Raw genomic sequence first — 26,888 nt, forward strand, 5'->3', positions numbered from 1 at the left:
TGGTAGACCTTTTAATGATGGCCGTTCTGACCTGTGTGAAGTGGTACCTCATTGTAGTTTTGATTTGGCCTTCTCTAATAGTTAGTGATGTTGAATGTTTTTTCATGTGCCTTTTGGCCATCTGTATGTCTTCTTTGGAGAAATGTCTATTTAGATCATTTTTTGATTGAGTTGGTTTTTTTTATTATTGAGTTTTATGAGCTGTGATATGGAGATTAAGCCCTTGTCAGTTGCATCATTTGCAAATATTTTTCCCAGGCCTTAGGTTATCTTTTCATTTGTTTATGGTTTCCTTTGCTGTACAAAAGCTTAATTAAGTCCCATTTGTTTATTTTTGCTTTTATTTCTATTCCTTGGAAGACTGATCTAAGAAAAAATTGCTGTGATTTGTGTCACAGGATGAAAAACATTGTTTTCTATGGCTTTCATTTCTAATCATAGTAGATATTCTCTCTCTTTCCTGATATGACATTTTGTGATAAATGAGAGCATCCTTTCTCAGGATATTAAGAATTCAACCGTTTTTTGTTTTTTTTTCATTGAGTGAGCACTCAGAATAGGAAGTGTTTGTCTTGTTCCTAGAAGCAATTGATAGTGAAGGTCAAAATGCATATATGTCCTAAATAATAGAGAATAGGAATTTATATTTTATGCAATGATTAAGACCATGCCATCCATGGAAAGTATACCAGCCATCTATATAAAGGAAGCAGCCAGTTTAGATCAATTGGCATGGCTTGGATAGAAGAACCTATCATGTTCCTAACAATTTTGTTCACACTGAATGTGTAGTGATCTACATATTGTCTGTTTGTACTGATGGATGAAATAGAAGGAAAAATAGTCCTTTTGTTATGCTTGATGAAACATTCTTAAAAATTATCACCAGTTGTGGTAAAATGTGTCCCTGTAACATTAATAATGATCAGCATTTTTCCTTAGAAAATAGAAGTGTCATTTGTCTGCTACTTGTTCAAAAATGGAAGATGTTATCTCCAGCTTAGGAACAAAAATATTTTCATTATATGATGGTGAATTTTGCATTTACATAAGGAGAAAATGAGGTCATCGACTTGGAAAGCTAAGGAGTTGCTTTTAAGATAATCTAGTCAGTCAAATTCTCCAAATAAAGAGATAGGTTTTTTGAAAGATGAGGCAAACATATCTCAGTTCACTTCAGTAGATGCTTAGAGTGTCTACATGTTTGCCTATGTTTGACATAGTTTGGTGTTGGGTATGGAAAAGGAAGGTTCAATGACATGTTCTCTTGGGGCCACCAGCAGTCTGATAGGTCTGTGATTTCCCTCTCATCATTCTTTGTTTTTCTTTGTGTAATGATCCACATGACCTGATTCTTAACTATATGCCTGAAACTACCAGGGAAAGTGGGGAAAAGTTCACAGGAGAAAATTCTTATAAAGCTTATATCTATTTTTATTTTTTAAAAAGTCTGTTTTCTTTGGATGAGAATTTCTCTGTTCAAATTTCCTCTAACTCTGCTGGGAGCTGTGTATATTACAGAGGAAGAGGAAAATAAAGTTGGAAAAATTCTTTTTATTGCAGTCCTAGGATTGGAAATGACAGTATCACAGTGGCAGAGGGTACTGATGCATAGCTTACTATCATTCTAGACCAAATCTTCCTTTTTCTTAAATTGAAGTATAGTTGATTTCCAAGTTGTGTTAATTTCTGCTGTCTGTCCAGCAAAGTAATTCAATAGTACATATATACACTCTTTTAAAATATTCTTTGCCATTTTGGTTGATCATAGGACATTGAATAAGTTATCTGTGCAATACAGTAGGACCTTGTTGTGTATCCCCTCTGTGTATAATAGCTAACATCTGCTAACTTCAACCTCCCACTCCACCCCTTCCCCAACCCCCCTTCTTCCCCCTTGGCAGCCATGTTTGTAGTCTATATATTTCTTATTTGTAAATTGCCGAGACTAGAAAAGTTAACTGACTGTTCTAAAGTATCATAGCTGAGACTGAAAATCCTCTTCCTATCATCTAGTGCCCTTCTGTAATATGAAGCCAAAATGTATGATATAGTCCACACATTACATGGTTATATGTAATAGTTACATAAACCAATGTCCTAAACCATGAGATCAACCTAGGTACCTTTAGTGTATTTTAATTCATTATAGAATAATATTTAAGTAGCTCCTCTGAAATTGGAGGACTGACTGCAACAAAAATTGGAAACTTATAAAGCTCAGAAAAGTAATAGAATTAATAATTAAATATTAATTATCATGCAAAGCACATGATAATATTTAGAGAACCAAGCTTATTAATATGTTTGTATACATTGTTAAATTACAGTTTTATGCCACATAGTTCTATGACTTTTATTTATTTTTTTATAATTTTCATTTTTTCCATTGTAGTTGGTTTACAGTGTTCTGTCAGTTTCTCCTGTATAGCACAGTGACCCAGTCACACAGATATACATTCTTTTTCACACATTGTCCTCAGTCATGTTCCATCATAAGTGACTAGATACAGTTTCCTGTACTATACAGCAGGATCTCATTGCTTATCCACTCCAAATGCAGTATTTTACATTTATTAACCCCAAATCCTAGTCCATCCCACTCCCTCATCCTACTCCTTGGCAACCATAAGTCTGTTCTCCAAGTCCATAAGTTTATTTTCTGTGGAAAGGTTCATTTGTGCCTTATATTATGACTTTTAATGATTTGTTCCCTGGGAAGGAAAGCATGTTGAGCCAAGAAGAATGTCATAGAAAAGGACCATTAGTTCCCCCAAAGGTCATCAAATAATCCATTTCTCTACACCTTTCTGTCCACTCTGTTTCTACGTCCCATAAGGCTCAGACCTTCTTGTTAGACAGTTAGTTGACTGACTTCCCCAATCCTACACTCCTGCTTTGATCACTAGTCCATAGCTTTTCCCTTTCATCCGGATGTATGTTGAGCTATTTGGATTCACATTGACCCCCAGACCTCTTACCTGTGGATAGAAAACCCTGACTGCCCATGGCCTGGTCACCTGTGTTCTGCCTCATCTGCTCTCACTGGTCAGCTGGCCGTGGACTCAAATAGTTGGTAATGCCCCTTATTCTAGTGGTTAGAAGGCATTTACCTCTTATTGTCAGATGGAATGAACACTTCTCTAGGTGTCACAGAGCAGAGTTCTTGTTCTACCTCTGCCGCTAAGTAGCTGTCCAAGCTTGAAAAAAATCACTTATCTTCCTTCTGCTCAGAGACATATATTTGCTTTTACCTCACTTTTCTCTTAAAGATGTGAAAGAAAATCATGTTTTGAAAAAAAGTCAAAATTACAAAGACTCAGTACAAATACCCATGTATATCCATCATCCAGAATTGACATTTGTTAACATTGTATCACATTTGATTTTTTTTTAATTAGCAATAACATTGAGTCCACTTTAGCTTCCATTCTTATTCCCATTTCCCTCACCCCCTCCTCAAGGCAGTTATTTATTCATTCCCCACTGATGGCCTTAAATATTTCTTCAGATATCCATAATATAGAGTTAGATTAGATGAACAGTAAGTTATAATAATGCAGTTGTTATTACTAAACTAAGCAGAAAAAAAGGAATTCTTTTTTTTTCAAACATATGGTTCTTTGTTCTGTCCAAATGTTCCTGTTTTCTCACGTAGTATCTTGGGACATTACATATTATGTCTGTATTCTTTTAAGAGAATATGCCTTTGCTTCCTTTTGGAATTCTAAAAATGGAATTGTAATAGCTTGCATGTTATGACCATTTGGAAGAATATTGCCAATCTTAGGAATCACTTTTGATTTCTGGAAACTACAGCCATCTCTGTTAAATAATGCTATGCATTGGTAATTGGGTCACAGAAGTGACAACAGAGCTATTCAGGGATACATGAATGATCTTCTTGTATTTTCCCTGGAGACCAGCACTGTGTCATATCTTTTATAAGATAAATATGAATATGTGATAAATGATGGAGTGAGCATCTGAACTTTACTTTTTAATATACACAGTATTTGTATCAGTGCTGTATGGCTGTGTAACACATTAATACAAACCTGGCTGCTTAAGACTACATCTGTTCATTAGCTCACAGTTCTGAAGGTCAGAAATCTGCCATGATGTGGTTGGGTCTATGTTTAGGGTATCACAAGGCTAATATCACAGGGTCGACCAGACTGAGTACTCATTTGGAGGCTTAGAGAAAAATCAGTTCTCAAGCTTCCTCTTGTTAACAGAATTCAGTTCCTTGAGGTTGTAGGACTGACGTCCTTATTTCCTTGCTGGCTATCACCTGGGGACTGCTCTCAGCTGCTAGAAGCAGCCCTTATTCTTTGCCACCTAGCATCCCCTATGTTGACAGCAGTGCTTGGAGCCTCTCACTCTGAACCTCTGACTTTTCCTTCTGTGACCAGCTGGAGAAATTCTCCACCTTTAACGGGTACAGGCCTACCCTGAGCTTCCTATCTGCAGGCCACTCTGCTCTCTAGCATCACCTAATCAGAGTAAAATCCATCATGCTCAGTCCTAGGGATGATTCAGGCTGTAAGCACCAGGGAGATGGGAAAGTTAGTATGATGGGCAGATTCCTAAGATGGTCCCAAGATGGTTTCCCAATTTTCACTCCTTGGGAGAATTGAGACTGTAAGTAAAGCTTTAAACATGATCTGCAATAAACAAAATGAATTCACAAGATCACCATTGCAGAGCAAAATCAAGTAGTTGCACAAAGAAAAATGTCACGCATGTTGTCGATAGCAGGATGTTATGTGAAACAAAACAAAATAACCACCCACTTTTGAAAGGTAACCAGAGGAAACTGGAAATCTACCTTTCTCTTCTGGTCTCAATTAAAAAGTTTGTTACATCTGTAATAGAATTGGTTTTCAGTCACAGGAATGTCACCTTCCAGGGGCCCTTGCATCTTCTTCTGGTTCCCCCCACCACCTACAGGCCTTGACTCATCCTAGTTGTATATCTAAGCTAAATCAGAATGAGGCCTGAAGCATTTAAAGCACCTTTTGAAACTGATGTGATCTTTTTTTTTTCTTTCCCCAGTACATTATTTTTTTTTCTGCTGTACAGCATGGTGACCCAGTTACACATACAAGTGATCTTTTCTTTTTTTTTTTTTTATTTCCCCAATACATTAATTCTTTTTCTACTGTACAGCATGGTGACACAGTTACACATACATGTGATCTTTTTTAATTCGTGATTCTTCCTCAGACCTAGTGGTTTTGAAGTTGTCAGTTGGTTCTCTCATTATTTCTTTTTTTTTAATTTTTATTTTATTTAGTTGATTTACAAGGTTGTGTTCATTTCTTCCATACAGCAAAGTGAGTAAGTTATACTTGTATATGTTCTTTTTCATATTCTTTTGTGTTGTGGTTTATCAGAGGATATTGAATATAGTTCCCTGTGATGTATAGTAGGTTTTTTGTTGTTTATCTATCCTATACATACAAGTTTGCATCTGCTAATCTTCAACTCCCAATTCTTCCCTCTCCCATCTTTCTCCCCCTTCTCAACCACAAGTCTGTTCTCAATGTCTGTGAGTGTTTCTATTTCATAGATATGTTCATTTGTGTCATATTTTAGATTCCACATATAAGTGATATCATATGATGTTTGTCTTTCTCTTTCTGACTTATTTTGCTTACTGTGATAATCTCTAGGTCCAACTGTGTTGCTGCAAATGGTACCATTTCATTCTTTTTTTGGCTGAGTAGTATATATGTGTGTATGTGTGTGTGTGTGTATATATATACATATATATATATCCCATCTACTTTACCCATTCCTCTGTTAATGGCACTTAGGTTGCCTCCATGTCTTAGCTATTATCAGTAGTGCTGCTGTGAACATAGGGGCACATGTATCTTTTCAAATGAGAGTTTTGTGTGGGTATATGCCCAGAATGGGTTTGCTGGATCCTATGGCAAATCTATTTTTACTTATGTATTTTTGGCTTCTCTTATGGCATGTAGATGTTCTCAGGCCAGGGATGGAACCTGTGCCATGTCAGCAACCTAGGCTGCTGTAGTGACAATGCTTGATCTTTAGTCACTAGGCCACAAGGGAACTCTGCAACTCTATTTGTAGTTTTTTAGGAACCTCCATACTGTTTTCCTTAGTGGCTGCTCATTATTTCTTAGGTCCTTTGCTGTCCCTAAAATATGTTGCCCCTATGTTAACACTAAGACTGAAATTGCCCATCTCTTAGCCCCAAGTGCTGCAAGTCTTGGAACTGGGTGTTGGCTCTGGTTCTGCTATACTTTTCCTGGGGCTTTTGCCATAAATTTTGATTCCTTCTGTGTGTTCTTGGCCTTGTCATCTTCAGAAGACCCCCCAGTATTATAGACATTGACCACATAGCACCTGAGTGTTCTTCAGCCCAATTTTTCCTACACTGTTTCAGCCACCATCGAGTTAGCTAGCGCCATAATTATATCTGAACTATCTTCCTTTTGCCTTATTTCCTTACTCCCCTTCCTCTTCTCTTTTTTCTGTAAGAAATGAAGAATTACTGACTTCAAGGGTTCATAATCTAAAAGCATAGACATGTAAGAAAGTGAAAAATTATATGACAACATGATAAGTGTTTTGTTACAGAAAAGCAGCGAGGGCCAATGGGATTACAGAGACATTCCAGCCCCGCTTGAATGTTGGTCAGGAAATATTTCCAGGGGGAGGTGACACTTGCACTGTCTCTGATAAGCAATTAGGAACTAGCCTAGTAGTGACGAGGAGCAGAATGTATTGGAGAGATGCCTAAATGAATCCTTTAAAGACCATCCAGAACTGGAAACCGGATAGTTCTCAGCCCGAAGTAATTAAGCAAATGCCAAGAGCAAGGAAGGGACCAAAAATGGGAGATAAAGCCAAAGGATCAGATATTTAGCAGAGGCTAAAGCAAAGTGAACCTCGAAAATGAGTCAAAGTGTGGGAGCCAAGCAGGGTCCCTAGGGCTTCACTGTGCTTGAGAGTGAAAAAGAGAACCATTTCTGAGCATGGGGATGCCAGCATTTAAGGGTTAAGCAGAAAAAGGAGCCTGTGAAGTGGGCCGGGAAGTGGGCAGAGAGTGACAGACTGGGCTCGACGACAGTGATCCTGATGCTTTAGTTGCCGACGAATAATGAGTAATGGAAGGAAGTTGGTAGGTGGATAGCTGGAAGCTTAAAAAATCTGTTTTGTCTTCTGATTAAAAAAATCTTATTTGAGGAGTTCCTGCTGTGGCAGCAGGTTAAGGACCCAGCATTGCCTTAGCAGTGGCTTGGGTCGCTGCAGAGGTATGGATTCCATCCCTGGCCTGGCACAGTGGGTTAACTATCCAACAGTGCTGAGGCTTTGGCATAGGTCACAGATGCAGCTCAAATTCAATCCCTGGCCTAGGAACTTCCATATGTTGCGAGTGCAGCCAAATATATATATATATAGTGTATGAAACTGACAAGTGTGTAGAGGAGTGGGAATGGGTCTGGGGGAAAAGGAAATAGTTCTTGTGGACACTCATAGTAACCAGTGGAAGGTCCTTGAGGGGGTCCTGTTGCATTGTGAGAACCTAGCTGACCCTGGAGAGGCCATGAGGTTTTAATGGATCTGACATTCCCAATTGAGTGCCTGTTTCAAGCATCATTCTGCTCTTGGGCTTGAAGAAAAGAGAAGGCAGATGGATTGATTTAGATTTGCAGGTTTTCTACATGGGTATGGTGGAAAGTGAAAGTCAAGGGAGTTAAGAATGCTTGGCTGAACAGAGAAAATCTAGCCAAATAAAATGGGAAGTTCAATCAGGATAGACTGATCATTTGAAGGAAAAAAATAAAAGGTACCAAAAGACAGAAGACATTAATGAGGTCAAAGTGTAGTTATACCAGAAATGTGGTATGATATGGGTATGTCATTTGGAAAAGTATGACTGTGTCCTTACATCACAGATGACACTGGAATTTCTTGTTTTTTCTTTTTCTTTTTCTTTTTTGGCCGCCCTTGAGGCATGCATAAGTTCCCCAGCCAGGGATCAAACCCAAAGCACAGCAGTGACCTAAGCCACAGCAGTGAAAATGCCAGATCCTTAACCTCTAGGCCACCAGGAAATGCTAACACCGAAATTTTAGATAGAATTAAAGAACTGGATCAAACCTAGAAAAAAAAATTAAAATATAAAAACATGATCGATGAGGAAGGACTCTGTAGTCTTAAAGGAAATGTAAAAAATCTGAAAGGAGAAAAATCAACTTCATTGACTGTACATAAATGGAAAAAGCACAAAAGAAAAGTGAAAGATAAGAAGTTAGGATACTAATTTCTACAAGTGTGATAAACAAAAGGATAAAAATCCTCCATCTGTAAAGATGAGATCTAGGTTGGTATTTCTCCAGTAGCCATGGATAATTATAGGTTCTTCTTACATGTCCAGTTTTTTTCACATTCCTCAGAGAGAACAGCAACAGCCAGGCTGCACCCTCTTTCTGCTTCATGCTCCTTCTATCTATAATTGAAAGGGTTGGGGACCCAGCATGGGTTGTTGGAGCCCGGGCAGGGTCAAGAACACCTGCACAGGAGGGCAGCCACACTGAGGTGTGAGAGCCAAGCCAGGTGAAGGGAGGACCGGGATAAGAGGGTGGTCCAAGCGCCAGGCAAAGAGGTCACCTGTCCCAGAGATGGGAACCTCAGAGAAGTAAATGGGAGCGGCCAGGATTGGTTTCATATAAGAAGACCGATCAAGTGAATACATTTATTAACTGTTATAGGAGCTCGGTTTCTCACTGTAGGAGAAAGTTGTTACAGATATGAAAACTGAGAGGAGAACCCTAGAACATACCCTGTGATGATGTTGGAATCAGTAATAGCGTGAATATAGGGTTTTCAAAACAGTTGTAGAAATGAATAAATATATCAAATACATATGAGTGTGTATGTCTGTATGTGTATATATACACACACCCTACATGTAAAAAGTATATGTATATGTACACACAAATTCTTAGGTTTTTTTTTTTTTTTTTTCCCTCAAGGATGCTTCTCAGTCATCCTGTTCTTCTGCTGTGGATACTAATTTGTAATATTTTCCCCTTGACCTTCTCTTCTTTGTCCTTAGTAATCTCTTCTACTTCTTTCAACTCTAGCCACGTGACTTTTAACCTACATCTTTGTCTGAGGTCTCTCCTGATGGTTAGCCATACATTTTACCTGAAGGTAGCTTTCTATAGTACGTCTTTACTCATCAGTCCAGACCTGCTGGCATAGCTCAACTGTAGGTTAGCTTCTGGTGTTCCCTTTAGTGAAAAACACAAAGTCTCCTTTTCTTCAGCTTCTGCAAGAGAGGATTATTATTGAAAGCTGTAGAATGATTGCACCCCACTGGGTCAGGAGCAGAGCTATGAACCAACCCATTTCCGTAAGAAAATACAAGTATGCTTACAATAGAAAGTTGCATGTTAGGAAATGAAATCTATTTTGATATGAGCTAAATTTCATTAGGGATGTTATATGAGACAACATGGAATATGAATATTATCTAACAAATCTCTTTTGAGAGTGGTATATATACAATGTTAGAGGTTATGGGAAAAGTTTGAACTGTGTTTAAGAAAATGATCCACATTTAAAAATTTTTTCAGTTCTAACATGAAATAGACACAGAAGTATGAGTATTTTAATTGGCATGTTTGGCGTACTTTGAATAAAAATTAAATATTTTAAAGAGATTGATCAATAAGAACATGGGCCAAGAAAAGGGGTTGATTGTAATTCCATTCATTTAAAAATGACATTGATAAATGATTTTCTTGTCTAAACTTTTCATTTCAATATATATGTATGTATATGTATATATATATACACATATATATATGTTTAGGATTAATATTTCATATCTAATTCTATACCAGAAAGTATGAGTCATTTCTATGATGAAACACTTTGGGATATTTCTTTAGACTTCTGATTAAAGGGACATTCCAGGAAGTTTTACAAATTATTCTATCAAAATGCTTGGGTTTAGTGGAACATTATAGGTTCTTCATTTATTGAGCTCTCTCCAAGAGTAAGCATTTTTGCTGCAATGAATCATTGCTCAATGCAAGAGATTATAGATGGCCAAATGGTTCTCCCACTGAAGTTGTACTCATGTATTTATATAATAAACCTTGGCATTAATTGATGCAAATTTTAGTATATTCATTATCCCTCTTATTGAAAAAAAATGATTCTATTTCCTGAGACCAATGTTACTTGGAAAGCCTTGGCTAACTAACAAGTTCCCAAGGAACATTATTTAATGGTATATTGCCAAGAACATCTTAGATAATTCAACAAAATTGCCTTCTTTAAAAAGTCCAGATATATTTCACTTACATTTAACAGTTATTTACTGAGATCTCGTTGATTACATAGTTGGTTATGACAGGGATCCAAAAGAAATACATAACTTATAAAGAGCTCCTAATCATTTTGGAGAAACAAAATAAATTCATATGCAACAGCAAAAAAAAAAAAAAAAAAAGGGACACAGGAAAGGATACAATTTAGTGCCAACTTGGTAAATTAATGTTTTTGTTGAGTCAGACAGTCATTATGACTTACTGTCATAATATAATTTTTGGTTACTTAATAAGTCAATTTAAGTCTGGGTTTATTTCATGTTTTCTGTACCTAAATTTTTTTTTAATTTTTCGAATAAAGAAGCCTTATTTTTTTCAGCACTGAATTCAGTACATGTCTTTGTACATCTGCTATGTGTCAGCACACTTACATGCATCAGGCTTACAAATGTGAGCAAAGTAGCGTCTCTCTCCTAAGGGAACTTGCTGCTTTGTGCGTGTATGTGTCTTGAGGGGTGGGGGCAGGGAGGAGACAGACCACAGACATATGAGAAAATAATTAAGATGATTTGAGGTACTTGCAAGTGTTATGAGGATGATAGAAATGTTAGGGTGGAGGTACTCAGATTACTGTCGTGGGAGAAGGCCTGTCTGAGGAATTTAGGCCTGAATGATGAGAGGACTAAGGTATGTAGTTAGATTTGCAGTTTGGAGCTCCAGGGAGTGGTTTCAGTTGAAGACAGAAGTTTGAGAGTCTTCATTGGGAATGTGACACTTAAAGTCACGTTGAAGTCAAGTAGGATAAGAGTTAGAGTTGACCTCTGCCTTTAGTCAGATGTCTGTCACCAGCGACTTTTGGGAAGAGTTGTCTTTATGGAAAAGTGAAGGGGAAAAACCTAATTAAGAGCTTGAAGAGAGAATGGGAGGTAAAGATATGCAGGCAATAAGAATACACAAGTCTGTGTAGGGTTACGCTTGAAAAAGAGAAGCGTGGTTGACGTCAAAAAATGTTTAAGCTGTACTTCTGTTGCATGTGGTTCTCTGCATTTGAGTCATAATTTACAACAATGAAGCAAAACTTTTAAGTGAGGTTAAGACTTTGACACTTTTAAAATTTTTCTTTTTAAAACTTGTTAAGCTTTCATGGGAAATGAGGGGCAATAGGAAAGCAGGGTTAAAAACTTCAGCTGAGAGTCTAGATAACAGAGTTGCAAAAAAATAAGCACAAATCAAAGAATCAAGAGAAACGAAGCAAAAGGCTTGTGTGCTGGGGTGCAGAAAGCTGAACTCTGCCAGAGGGAGTTTGTAGCAAAGTAAGGGTTTATTGCAGGGTGCTAAGCAGGGGAATGGAAAACAAGCTTGGTCTTTGAGTTGGGGTGTTTTTAAAGGGGAAGAACAAAGAGGCTGTGGTCAATCATGTCTTGTGACATTTCCTTATTTTTTTGAGTACAGTCGATTTACAGTGTTGGGCTAATTTCTGCTGTACAGCAAAGTGACTCAGTTATACACACACACACACACACACACACACACACACACACACACACATACATTCTTTTTAAAATATTCCTTTCCATGATAGTTTTTCCCAGGAAGATGCTCAATATCACTAAGTATTAGAGAAATACAAAACTCTAATGAGGTACTACCTCATCCCAGTCAGATTGGCCATCATTAAAAAATCTATAAATAAATGCTGGAGAAGGTGTGGAGAAAAGGGAATGTAAGTTAGTGTAGCCATTATGGAAAACAGTACGGAGGTTCCTCAGAAAACTAAGGATAGAGTTACCATATGATCCTGCAGTCCCCACTCCAGGGCATATAACTAACTGGACATTTCTCTTTTTTTTTTCGTTTTTTGCTTTTTAGGGCCACACTTGCGGCATATGGAAGTTCCCAGGCTAGGGGTCGAACCTCCATACTGTTGTTATAGGTCTGCAACCTATACCACAGCTCATAGCAACACCAGATCCTTAACCCGGTGATCCAGGCCAGGGATCGAACCTGTGACCTCATGAATAGTAGTCAGATTCGTTTCCATTGAGCCACGACAGGAGCTCCATACCTGGACGTTTTGTTCTTTTTTTTTTAATGATTTTTATTTTTTGCATCATAGCTGGTTTACAGTGTTCTGTCAATTTTGTTCTGTACAGCAAGGTGACCCAGTCACATATACATATATACATTCTTTTTTCTCACATTATCCTCCATCATGTTCCATCATAAGTGACTAGATATAGTTCCCAGTGCTATACAGTAGGATCTCATTGCTTATCCATTCCAAATGTAATAGTTTGCATCTATTAATCCCGGATTCACAGTTCATCCCACTCCCTTCCCCTCCCTCTTGGCAACCACAAGTCTGTTCTCCATGTCCATGATTTTCTTTTTTTGCAGAAAAGTTTATTTGTGCCATATTTTAGATTCCAGATATAAGTAATATTATATGGTATTTGTCTTTCTCTTTCTGACTTACCTCACTTAGTATGAGAGTCTCTAGTTCCATCCATGTTTCTGCAAATGGTATTATTTTGTTCTTTTTTGTGGCTGAGTATTCCATAGTGTATATATACCACATCTTCTTAATCCATTCATCTGTTGATGGACATTTAGGTTGTTTCCATGTCTCAGCTATTGTGAATAGTGCTGCAATGAATATAATGGTGCATATGCATACCTGGACATTTCTTAATCGTAGTTTGGGGAGTCAAGATGTCTTTCTGGCCAGGTGGTCCATGCCTTGGGAGTCTGTTAGCTCATCTTGTCTTGGAGACACAATCTGCGTTTGTGTGTTATTAACGATATCTGTAACAGCAAATTTAGTACATCAATGATTAATGATGTTATAGGAACATAATTTTAGTCATCCGACTGGTTGATTGGTGTTTAGTTAGCACAGGATTAAGGTCAGAGGGGATAAGAAAAAGAATAAAGTTTCAGATAGATTAGGCATAAATTTGTTAAGGGAACTAGGTCTGGGGGGAAATTCAGTTTTAGGGTTTTGCAAGTAAGGTCCACACTGAAAGGACTGCTCACCATGTGTTAGTCACTTCAGCCATCTCAGGATGTGGATTCATCTTCACACTGTGAATATGTAATAATGCAACATAACACTGAAAATGCCTGGGTACAAATGCTTCATGCTGTTTTTCAAAGTGCTTTTACATGTGTCATTTAATGAAGACTTTAGATGAATCTATGAGTAGAAACGATAATGCTGTTTAAATTCTCTACATATAAAATAGTGATTTTTTAATTAAACTATTTGAGAATATGTAATACTCATGAACAGTGGTCAATATATTGCTTAAAATAATTTTTCCCTTATAACATTCTCATCCCTTATTTGTCTAAGGATGTAATTGTCATTAGTTTGATAAAAATGGAGACATATTAAATGGATTTGAAATTTTTTAAAATGTTCATGATAGTTTGACAAGTCTGAAGTAAATTAAAATTACGACTTTTTTCCTGTCAGAGGTCTCTTTATTAGTATCCATGATCGAGGGCATGTTGCTTCAGTTCTTAATGCATGGCCAGAAGATGTCATCAAGGTAAGTTACTACATTTTTCCACTGTGACCTGTTGGTTCTTTTCCCTCTTCTGTAACACACTCATGCTTTTCATGATACTAGGTAGCATTCCCTAACTTTTCTAGTGATTGTCACCTCATGTTTGTCTCTTTGATTTTTGCATAGTGGATTAATTTTATTCTGATACTGTTTAGATACTGTTTCCACATTATTTCTGTCAAGTTTCTTACTATTTGTTTATTCATTGTGAGAGATGCTAAGTGTTAAAAAGATGTCAAAGTGGTATTTTAATTTCTTTAAACAAACTCCTTTTTCTTATCTTCTGTGGTTGGTCATCCACTAAGAGGAATGGGAGGTAGGCAGAAAAATCTCTTAACCTATTTCTTTTATCATGGTGACCTGAAGTACCTACCTGACTTCTGTCTGAGAGTGAGCTAATAAAAATAGAATAACAATAACATCTGATGTTTGGTAGCTCTCTGGGTGAGATGCTCTACCTGGATTAATGCATGTAGTAATTCCATGAGAAAAGGCAGGCACAGGTGGGTTACATAGTAGTGTGTGCTGGTGGTGGGAACTGATTGCAAATTTATCAAATTGCCTTCTCCCAAGCATCTAACATATTGACCCTTCCCAATTAAATGGGAAATTTGACAGAGATCAGCCTTATGGAATATGCAAAAACAATTTTCACCCACCTCTCAAATGTATTCACTTTTTTTTTTTTTTTTTGCTTTTTAGGGCCACACCCGCTACATATGGAAGTTCCCAGCCTGAGAGTCAAATTAGAGCTACAGCTGCCAGCTTACATCACAGCCACAGCCAACACCAGATCCAAGTCATGTCTGCAACCTACATCACAGCTCATGGCAACGCCAGATCTCTAAGGCCGGGGATCAAACCTCCATCCTCATGGATACTAGTCAGATTCGTTTCTGCTGCACCACAACAGAAACTCCTCAAGTGTATTTACTTTTAAGGCATTTTTCATTTGTTTGTTTGTTTGTTTGTCTTTGGGCTGCAGCATGCAGCTGCTTGAAGCAGGATCTCAGTTCTCTGACTTGGGATTGAACCTGGGCCACAGTGGTCAAAGTGCCAACTCCTAACCACTAGAACACCAGGGAACTCCTAAGGCAGTTCTTTAAGAGATGAATAATATACGTGAACAGAAAATGAAATGAAAAGGCCTCCAAAATATTTTATAGATATTTTGCAAGATAGTATGGTGGAATAACTGCAGGGGAGTTGACACACCTAAGTTCTGGTTCTTTAACATTAGCAAAGTAAATCATCTTAGGCAAATTATTTCGGCTCTCTGAACTTCAGTTTCCTTTTAAACTCTAAAATAAGAGGGATAGACCAAATATGCTCTAAATTCCCCTTTATTTCTAAAATGCTATGACTCTGTACACTAGTCCTTATAATAATAATAGTATTAATACCTATAATTTTTTGGAGAATTTGTAATGTACCAGGTACTGTGGTAAGTTCTTTGTATATCATGATTTCATTTTTTTGAATTATAGATTTATTCCATTAACTAATATGTATTGATTGTTTACTCTGTGCTAAATAATATGCTGGGTATTGGTGTATCGTAGTGAGGAGACAGAGTTGGTTCCTAATTTTATGTAGCTACTCTGAAAGGTGCCTTTATAATTCCTTTATAATTCCCATTTTTATGCATAAGAAACAGAAGCTTTAATTCATCAATTTATCCAGGGTCAAATAACTGATATATTTTTTAAGGCTCCATGGGGTATAAGTGTAGCAGTTTGCAGAAAATTTAATAAATCACGAGATTGATTTTGCTTAAATTCATATAATTCCCACGAATCACAAAGATGATAGATGTATTAATTTCAATAAAAATAACAAATTACTTGGAATTAAAATCTCCACATGATTAAAACAAAGGCTTCATATATATTCAGGATGATTAGAAATAAACTAAACAGGAGTTACCCACTGTGGCCCATGGGGTAGTGATCCAGCTGGTCTCTGTTGCGGGTTCAGTCCTGGCCCAGGGCAGTGGGTTAAGGGTCAGCATTTCTGCCGCTGTGGTATAGGTTGCAGCTCCGGCTTGGATTTGATCACTGGCCCAGGAGCTTACATATGATGTGAGTATGGCCAAAAAAAGAAAAGAAAAGAAATAAAATGAACAGAATTCATTGGCTAGTGGAACAATATCTGGTGAGAGTAGTAACAAGCTGTGCTCGGCATACTTCAAAGGGTGAAACCGTACCCAGTGGTTAAAGGAATTAAAGAGGATGGATCAACATTGTAGTGAAATTAGGAGGATACATAAATTAAAGATGAGAGCATTGGAGACTACTCACCAGTTATGCCGAATTCAATGAGGGGCACTCCTCTAATGGTACCCAAAGTGGATGTGACTACTTTCAGAGCTGTTTTAAATTTCACTTAAGTTCCCAGTTTGAGCTCTTGTTTACCAGTACTCTTCCATTTGCTCCTCTTGATTGAAGCCTGAGTTATTTTAGTTGTTTGAATCTTTGTGGGTATACCCTCTCTTCTTTATTCCATAATCAAAGTCATCTACATATGTACTTAAAAATACATTTAAAATACACACATCAAATTTATTTCTTCTCCCCACTCTTCCATACCTGTGACCATATAAAATCTTTCCCATGTATCATCTTTAGAAATTGTGAATCTCTCTGTTGTATACCTGAAACTTATATAATATTGTAAATCAACATACCTCAATAAAAAAAGCATACATTAAAAAAAAGAAATTCAACTCCACCCCCAAATGCTTTCCATGCATTTTCAGTTTATGTTTTTGACAGCTTATTATTGCATTGCATAAGGATTAACCTCAGAAATAGAGACTAGGAACTGTGTGCCAGGATTTGCAAACATCTATTATTAGATATGCCTTTTTCTTCCAGGCTGTCGTGGTGACTGATGGAGAACGTATTCTTGGCCTGGGAGACCTTGGCTGTAACGGGATGGGCATCCCCGTGGGTAAACTGGCACTCTATACAGCATGTGGAGGGGTAAATCCCCAAGAATGTCTGCCTGTCATCCTGGATGTGGGAACAGAAAATGAGGTAAGCAATTTAAGCCTGCAACACAGCAATATACCTTAAAAAGTAATACCGATTCTTGCGTTTTGAGATTATTTTAGGAACTTCATGAAATTCATCTTTTTTCTTTTTTTTTTTTTTGTCTTTTTAGGGCTGCACCTATGGCATATGGAGGTTCCCAGGCTAGGGGCTGAATCAGAGCTGCAACTGCCAGCCTACACCACAGCCACAGCAACACAGGATCCAAGTCACGTATGTGGCCTACACCACAGTTCACAGCAATGCCAGATCCTTAACCCACTGAGTGAGGCCAGGGATCAGACCTGTGTCATCATGGATGCTAGTCAGATTTGTTTCTGCTGAGCCACGACGGGAACACCTATCTTTTTTTTTTTCTCTTTGGTTTCTTTCTCTCCTCAAATCCACCTCCAGCTCTTATTAAAAAAAAAATTATTTCTCTTTTCCTTTCCCCTCCCCCTTTTCTATAATGGGATTAATCTTTTACCAGCTTCTTCAGTGTGTTTTATTATCCTTTGATGACCACTTATATCATTATTTTATATATATATATGTGTATGTATATATATATACACATATATGTATCTGTTTTACTTTAGGATAGCATAGTTACTTTTGAAAAATTATTATTTTTATGTTAGGCAGGAACTAATCCTAGAGAGTTTATGAAGTTTAATTGGTCTGAAATCTTGTTCTAAATGTCCATATTGAATTGGAGATGGGTGATTTGGAATTTAGCGTTTCTCTTTCCTGTATGAATATTTTAGTATCTTAAAGTTATATATCAGGTAGTACTTATTTTTGTTCATCCTCAATTGTTAATATTTGGATTAGTTATGGATAATAGATACTAGAAATTAGAAGTATAATTGTTTGAAATGGAGACAAAAAATAATCATCAGTTAAGACAGACTTTTTAAAAGTTTAACCCAGATATCAAACCTTGGTCAAGAATGTCATCATCAAATATGATCTTTATCATGTTGAAGTATGTTCTCTCTGTACCCACTTTGTTGACAGTTTTTATCATAAATGGATGTTGAATTCTGTCAAAAGCCTTTTCAGCATCTGTTGAGTTGATCATAGGATTTTTTTTGTTTGATTTGTTAATGTCCTGTATCACATTAATGTAATATAATTAATGTAAATGAAATCACATTGATTTGCACTTGTTGAATCACACTTGCATTCCTGGGATAAATCCCACTTGATCATGGTGTTTTGATCCTTTTAATGTTGAATTTGTTCTGCTTATATTTAGTTTAGGATTTTTGCTTCTATGTTCATCTATGATAGTCTCTTTTTTTGTATGACATCTTTGTCTAGGTTTTCTATCTGGGTAATAGTGGCCTAATAGAATGAGTTTGGAAGGCTTCTTTTCTCTTCAAGTTTTTGGAATAGTTTGAGAAGGATATGTGTTAACTCTTAAATGATTTATAAAATTTTCCTGTGAAGCTTTGTGGTCTTGGATTTCCTTTTTTGGGAGTTTGATTTACTATTGATTCCTTTTCATTACTTGTAATAAGTCTGTTCATGTTTTGTATTCCTTCCTGAATTAGCCTTCAGAGATATAAATTTCTAGGAATTTATCCATTTCTAATAGGTAGTTCATTTAATTGGTATATGATTGTTCACAATAATCTCTTATGATATCTTGTATTTCTGTGGTATCAGTTATAGCTTCGCTTTCTTTTCCAATTTCATTGATTTGGGCCTGCTCTCTTTTTTTCTTGGCGAGTCTGGCTAAAGGCTGTTACAAATTTTGTTTATCTTTTCAAAGAACCAGTTTTGTTGATCTTTTCCATTTTTTTTTTTTTTTAGTCTCTATTTCATTTATTTCTGCTCTGATTTTTATGATTTCTATCCTTCTACTAACTTTGGGTTTTGCTTTTTTCTTTGTGTAGCTCCTTTAGGTATAAGGTTATATAGTTTATTTGTGGGTTTTTTTTTGTTTCTAGAGGTAGGCATGTATTGCTATAAACTTCCCTCTTATAAATGCTTTGCTGAGTACCATAGGTTTTTTTTTCTTTTTTTAAAATTTGAGATATAGCTGATGCACCATTTTATATGTTTTAGGTGTACAATGTTTTAGGGTGTAAAATAATCGGCCATTTCACAATTTTTAAAGGTTATATTCCATTTATAGTTATAAAATATTGGCCATATTCCCTGTGTTGTTCAGTATATCCTTGTGATTTATGTATTTCATGCATAGAAGTTTATACCGTTTAACCTCCTAACCCTCTCTTGTCCCTCACCTTTTTCCTCTCCCCACAGGTAACCACTAGTCTATTCTCTCTATCTGTGAATCTGTTTCTTTTATGTTACATTCATCAGTTTATTTTTGAGATTCCATATATAAGTGATATCATACAGTATTCGTCTTTCTCTCTCAGACTTATTTCATTTAACATAGTACCCTCCAAGTCCATCTGTCTTGCTACAAAAGGCAAAATTCCATTATTTTTTCATGGCTAGGAAGTATTCCATTGTGTGTGCGTGTGTGTGTGTGTATATGTATCTATATTCATCTGTTTTTGTTCCATATCTTGGCAGTTGTAAATAATGCTGCTGTGAACATTGGGGTGCAGGTATCTTTTCAAATTAGCATTTTTGAATTTTTTCACATATATACCAAGGAGTGAATTTGTAGGTCCTATAGTAATTCTGTTTTTAGTTTTTTGAGACACCGCCATACTGTTTACCACAGTGGCTACAGCAATTACACTACACCAGTGTAAAAGGTAACCCTTGTACACTACCCCATGACAGTGTACAAGGGTTACCTTTTCTCCTTATCCTCACCAATATTTGTTATTTGTGGTGGTTTTTGATAGCCATTCTGACAAAATGAAGTGATATCTCATTTTCTTTTTTTTTTTTATTAAGGCATAGTTGATTTATAATGTTGTGCCAATTTCTGTTGCACAGCAGTGACCCAGTCAGATTTATATATAATTTTTTCTCATATTCCATTGTGTTCTATCCCAAGAGACTGAATAATATTTCCTTGTGCTATACAGTAGGATCTCATTGCTTATCCATTCTCTATTTTATTTTATTTTTTGCTTTTCAGGGCCACACCTGCAGCATATGGAAGTTCCCAGACTAGGGTTGAATCAGAGCTATAGTTGCTGGCCTACACCGTAGCCACAGCAATGCCAGATCCGAGCCATGTCTGTGACCTATACCACCGCTCATGGCAATGCCAGATCCTTAACCCACTGATGGAGGCCAGGGATTGAACCTGTATCCTCATGGATACTAGTCAGTTCGTTACCACTGAGCCATAATGGGAACTCCTGCTTATCCATTTTAAATGTCATAGTTTGCATTTACTAATGCATTGTGGTTTTGATTTGTATTTCCCTGGTGATCGGTGATGTTGAACATGTTGTCATGAACCTGTTGACCATCTATCTGCATTTCCTCTTGAGAGGAATGTCTACTCATTTTTTTAACTGGGTTTTTTTTCTTTTATGTTGAGTTGTATTAGCGGTTTATATATTTTGGATAATAACACCTTATCACTCATATCATTTGCAAATATTTTCTCCTGTTCAGTGGTTGGCTTTTTGTTTTGTTGATTTTCTTTATTGTACAAAAGAATTTAAGATTAGTTAGATCCCATTTGTTTATTTTTGCTTTTGTTTTCTTTGCTTTAGGAGACAGACTCAAAGTAATGTTGCTATGATTTATGTCAGTGTTCCTTCCCTCTGTTTTCTTCTAGGTGTTTTATGGTTTCCAATCTTACATTTAAAAAAAAATTTTTTTTAACTATTTCTTTTTGTCTTTTTAGGGCTACACCCATGGCATATGGAAGTCCAGACTGGGGGTTGAATTATAGCTGCAACCACTGGCCTACACCGCAGCCACTGGCCTACACTGCAGCCACTGGCCTACACCACAGCCACAGCAACGCCAGATCCTTAACCCACTGAGTGAGACCAGGGATTGAACCTGCATCCTCATTGATACTAGTCAGATTCATTTCCACTGAGCCATGACAGGAACTCCAAATATTGGGGTCTTCTGCGTTTATGTACAAAATTTTAAAAAATTGTTTTTAGTTTTGTGAAAAAATGCCTTGGTATTTTGATAGGAATTGATTACGTTGAATGTATACACTGCCTTGAGTAATATGGCCATTTTAACAATATTAGGCCTTCCAATCCATGAACACAGCTTATCTTTGTATCTCTTTGTGCTATCTTTAGTTTCTTTCATCAGTGTCTTACAGTTTTATGAGTACAGGTCTTTTTTTCTCCTTAGGTTTGTTTATTTGTAGATATTTTATTCTTTTTGGTGCTATGGTAAATGGGATTGTTTCCTTCATTTCTCTTTGAGCTTTTGTTGTTGGTGTATGGAAATGCACTAGATTTCTGTATATTAATTTTATATCCTACAACTTTACCTAATTCATCGATGAGCTCTAGTAGTTTTCTGGTGGCGTCTTTCGGATTTTCTATGTATATTGTCATGTTATCTACAAATAGTGATAGTTTTATTTCTTCCTTTCCAATTTGGAGTCATTTTATTCCTTTTTCCTCTTTGGTTGCTGTGACTAGAACTATATTGAGCAAAATTAGTGAAAGTGGACATACTTTCATTGTTCCCGATCTTACAGGAACTTTAAGTTTTTCACCTTTGTGAATGATGTTAGCTGTGGGTTGTCATAGATGGCCTTAATATGTTCCCCTGTGCCACTTTCTGGAGAGTTTTTATCATAAAAGAATGTTGAATTTTGTCGGAACTTTTTCTGCATCTTGTGAGATGATCGTATGGTTTTTATTCTTCAATTTGTTAATGTAGTGTATCACATTTATTAATTTGCAGATATTTTAAAATCCTTGAATCCCTGGATAAATTCCAGTCGACCATGGTGTATGATCCTTTTAATGATTGTGGGATTTGATTTGCTAATATTTTGTTGAGACTTTTGCATCTATGTTTATCAGTGATATTGCCCTGTAATTTTCTTTTTTTGTGAAATCTTGGTTTTGCTATCAAGGTGATGTTGGTCTTGTGGAAGGAGTTTTCCAAAAGCATTCTTTTCTCTGCAGTTTATGAGAATAGTTTGAGGAGAACTGGTGTTAAGTCTTCTCTAAATGCTTGATAGAATTCACCTGCGGAGCCATTTAGCCCTGGAGTTTTTTTTTCTGTTGGGAGTTTTTAAATTACTGTTTCAATTTCATTCCTGGTGATTGGCCTGTTCATATTTTCTATTTCTCCCTGGTTCAGTCTTGGAAGATTGTGCCTTTCTAAGAATCTGTTTCTTCTAGGTTGTTTATTTTATTGGCTTATAGTTGTTCATAGTAATCTTTTATAGTCCTGTGTATTTCTATAGTGTTGGGCATTAACTTCTGTTTCATTGCTGATTTTGTTGATTTGGGCCCTCTTCCTTTTTTTCTTAATGAGTCTAGCTAAAAGTTTATCAGTTTTGGTTATCTTTTCATAGAAATGTCTCTTAGTTCCAATGATCTTTTCTTTTCTTTTTTCTTTTTCTTTCTTTCTTTCTTTTTTTTTTTTTTTTGGTCTCTATTTCATTTATTTCCATGCTGATCTTTATGATTACTTTCCTTTTTTTTTTCATTTTCTCTTTCTTTTTTTTTTTTTTTTTTCATTTTCTCTTTCTTTCTCTATGCACCTGCAGCATATGGAAGTTCCAGGCTAGGGGTCAAATCGGAGCTACGCTGCCAGCCTATGCCACAGCCACAGCAACATGGGATCTATGCTGTGTCTGTGACCTACACCACAGCTCACAGTAATGCTGGATTCTTACCCACTGAGCAAGGCCAGAGATCAAACTCACATCCTCATGGATGCTAGTCAGGTTCATTACTGCTGAGCCACAATTGGAACTCCCTATGATTTGTTTTCTTCTACTACCTTTGGGTTTTGTTTGTCTTTCTTTTTCTAGCTCTTTTAGGTATAAGATTAGATTGTTTGAGATTTTTCTTGTTTCCTGAATGAAGCTTGTATTGAGATAAACTTTCCTCTTAGAACTGCTTTTGCTACATCCCATAGGTTTTGGATCATCATTTTTTTGTTTTCTGTTGTCTCCTGATGTTTTTTGATTTTCTCTTTGATTTCTTCAGTGATCCATTGTTTATTTAATACCATACTGTTAGCCTCTTTGCATTTGTGTTTTTTGCAAGTACTTTTCTTTTAATTGATTTCTAGTCTCATAGCATTGTGGTCAGAAAAGATGCTTGGTATGATTTCAATTTCCTTAAGTTTACCAAGGCATGTTTTGTGGCCTGTCTTGTGATCTAGCCTGGAGAATGTGCATTTGAAAAGAATGTGTATTCTGCTGGTTTGGGATGGAACGTTTTATGTATCCACTAAGTCTGTCTGGTCTGATGCGTCATTTAAGGCCAATGTTTCTTTTTTGCTTTTCTGTGTAGATCTCTCCTTTGATGTAAGTGGACTATTAAAGTGTCCTACTATAATTGTATTACTGTCAATCTCTCCTTTTGTTTTGTTAATATTTGTTTTATATATTTAGGAGCCCCTGTATTGGGTCATATATTTTTAATTGTTTCATCTTCATTTTTGATTGTTCTTTTTATCATTATATAGTGTCCTTCTTTATCTTTTGTAACAGTCTTTGTTTTAAAGTCTTTTTTTTCCTTTTTCTTTTTATATTACTTAAATGAATTTATCACATCTGTAGTTGTATAATGATCATAACAATCTGATTTCACAGGATTTCCATCCCACAACCCAAGCACATTCCCCCACCCCCCAAACTGTCTCCTCCAGAGACCATAAGTTTTTCAGTGTCTGTGAGTCAGCATCTGCTCTGCAAAGAAGTTCAGTCTGTCCTTTTTTCAGATTCCACATGTCAGTGAAAGCATTTGATGTTGGTGTCTCATTGTATGGCTGACTTCACTTAGCATGATAGTTTCTAGGTCCATCCATGTTGCTAAAAATGTGGCCTTTCGTTCATTTTAATGGCTGAGTAATATTCCATTGTGTATATGTACCACCTCTTCTTGATCCACTCCTCTGTCGATGCACATTTAGGTTGTTTCCATGTCTTGGCTATTGAAAATAGTGCTGCAATGAACATCGGAGTGCATGTGTCTTTGCGAGTCATGGTTTCCTCTGGATAGATGCCCAGGAGTGTGATTGCTGGATCAAATGATAGTTCTATGTTTAGTTTTCTGAGACATCTCCATACTGTTTTCCACAGTGGTTGTACCAATTTACAATCCCACCAACAGTGTGCTAGGGTTCCTTTTTCTCCACACCCTCTCCAGCACTTATTGTTTGTAGACTTTTGGATGATGGCCATTCTGGCTGGTCTAAGGTGGTACCTCATTGTGGTTTTGATTTGCATTTCTCTAATAATGAGTGATGTTGAACATCTTTTCATGTGTTTTTTGGCCATCTATATGTCTTCTTTGGAGAAGTGTCTGTTTAGCTCTTCTACCCATTCATTTTTTGATGGGATTGTTTGTTTTTTTTGGTATGGAGCTTCAGAAGGTGTTTATAAATTTTGGAGATGAATCCCTTATCCATCGATTCACTTGCAAAGATTTTCTTCCATTCTGTGGGTTGTCTTTTTGTGTTGTTTAGGGTTACCTTTGCTGTGCAGGAACTTTTCAATTTGACTAGGTCCCATTTGTTTATTTTTGTTTTTATTGTCAATACTCTAAGAGGTGGATCTGAGAAGATGTTGCTGTCGTTTATGTCAGAGAATGTTTGGCCTATGTTTTCCTCTAAGAGTTTTACAGTGTCTGGTCTTATATCTAGGTCTTTAATCCATTTTGAGTTTATTTTTGTGTATGGTGTTAGGGAGTGTTCTCATTTCATTTTTTTCCATGTGGCTGTCCAGTTTTCCCAGCACTACTTATTGAACAAGCTGTCCTTTCTCCATTGTATATCCTTGCCTCCTTTGTCATAGATAAGTTGGCTGTAGGTGCGTGGGTTTAATGGTGGGCTTTCTATCCTGTTCCACTGATCTATATTTCTGTCTTTGTGCAGTTTTGATGATTGTTGCTTTGTAGTATAGTCTGAAGTCCAGGAGCCTGATTCCTCCAGCTCTGTTTTTCTTTTTCAGGATGTCTTTGGCTATTCTGGGTCTTTTGTGCTTCCAAACAAACTTTAAAATATTTTGTTCGAGTTCTGTGAAAAATGTCTTTGGTAATTTGATAGGGATTGCATTGAATCTGTAGATTGCCTTAGGTAGTATAGTCATTTTGATAATATTAACTCTTCCAATCCATGATCATGGTATAGCTTTCCATCTGTTTGTGTCATCTTTGATTTCTTTCATCAGTGTCTTATAGTTTTCAGAGTACAGGTCTTTTGTCTCTTTAGGTAGGTTTACTCCTAGGTATTTTATTATTTTGGATGTGATGGTAAATGGGATTGCTTGCCTAATTTCTTTTTCTGCTTTTTCATTGTTAGCATATAGAAATGCCATCAGTTTCTGTGTATTAATTTTGTATCCTGTGACTTGGCCGAATTCATGGATGAACTCTAACAGTTTTCTGGTAGAGTCTTTAGGATTCTCTAGGTATAGTATCATGTCATCTGCAAATAGTGATAGTTTTACTTTTTCCTTTCCAATTTGGATTCCTTTTATTTCTTTTTTTTTTTTTTTTTGTCTTTTTGCCTTTTCTAGGGCCGCTTCTGTGGCAGATGGAGATTCCCAGGCTAGGGGTCTAATTGGAGCCACAGCAACGTGGGATCCGAGCCACATATACAACCTACTCCACAGCTCATGGCAACCCCGGATCGTTAACCCACTGAGCAAGGGCAGGGATCGAACCCACAACCTCATGGTTCCTAGTCAGATTCGTTAACCACTGTGCAACGACGGGAACTCCTGGATTCCTTTTATTTCTTTTACTTCTCTGATTGCTGTGGCTAGGACTCCCAGAACTATGTTGAAGAGTAGTGGTGAGAGCAGACATCCTTGTCTTGTTCCTGATCTCAGCGGAAATTCTTTCAGCTTTTCACCATTGAGAATGATGTTCACTGTGGGTTTGTCATATATGGCCTTTATCATGTTGAGGTAGGTTCCCATTATGTCCACTTTCTGAAGGGTTTTTAATCAGAAATTTGTGTTGGATTTTGTCAAAGGCTTTTTCTGCATCTATTGAGAGGATCACATGGTTTTTATTCTTCAGTTTGTTAATGTGGTGTATCACACTGATGGATTTGCAGATATTGAAGAACCCTTGCATCCCTGGGTGTTTTCAAGTCTTATTTTACCTTATATAATTGTTGCCACCTCAGCTTTTTCATGAAGTTGCTTTCCTTTCCCATTCCCTATAGTCTGTGTCTATCCCTAGTTTTGTAGTGAGTCAGTTCTAGATGGCATATAGATGAGTTTTAGATGGCATATAGGTGAGTCTTGTTTCCTTTCTTTTTTAAATCTATTCAGCTACTGTGTATCTTTAATTGGAGCATTTAATTCATTTATATTGACAAGAATTGTTCATATGTATGTACTTATTGGCATTCTAACTAATACAACACTGTAAGTCAACTACACACCAATAAAATTTTTTAAAAAGGTCCTCTATGGGTGACATGAAACATTTTCACAATATATTCTTATGTGAAAAAGGGTTATAAAGCAGTCTATGATATTGTCCTAGATTTGGACACATAATAGCACATACATGTGTAGATGTAAAGAAAAGAACCTAGAAGATTATGCATTAAGGTATCTGTGGTGGGTAGTTCAGAATGGGTAGATATTATTGGTTTTCTTTGTTTTTGATTTTACATTTCAGTGCTCTCAGATATTTTGATAGGACATACTGCTTTTTTAAATGATAAAGTACCTTAAAGTTTTAAGAAAATATTTTTTGGTTTTCAGAAACTTTGTATTGGAAAGGTAAATGTGAGAGATAAGAATCAGATGAAAGTTGATAATGATTACTATTAGCTTCAAATAAAAATTCCCAAGGTTCCAGAATTGAGATAGTGCTAACAAG

At 36.6% G+C, this 26,888-nt stretch overlaps 1 protein-coding gene across 3 annotated transcripts in view; it reads left to right on the forward strand.

Moving 5' to 3' along the window:
• ME1 (malic enzyme 1) overlaps positions 1-26,888 on the forward strand; it is a 193,688-nt gene that overhangs the window by 63,915 nt on the left and 102,885 nt on the right. For all 3 annotated transcript variants that reach the window (XM_047763152.1, XM_047763158.1, XM_047763167.1), the window contains exons 4-5: positions 13,804-13,879; positions 16,774-16,935. In XM_047763152.1, coding sequence (XP_047619108.1) covers positions 13,804-13,879; positions 16,774-16,935 — 238 coding nt within the window. The remainder of the gene's footprint in view (positions 1-13,803; positions 13,880-16,773; positions 16,936-26,888) is intronic.

Source organism: Phacochoerus africanus, chromosome 2 (genome assembly GCF_016906955.1).
Source record: "Phacochoerus africanus isolate WHEZ1 chromosome 2, ROS_Pafr_v1, whole genome shotgun sequence".
Taxonomy (NCBI): Eukaryota; Metazoa; Chordata; class Mammalia; order Artiodactyla; family Suidae; genus Phacochoerus; species Phacochoerus africanus.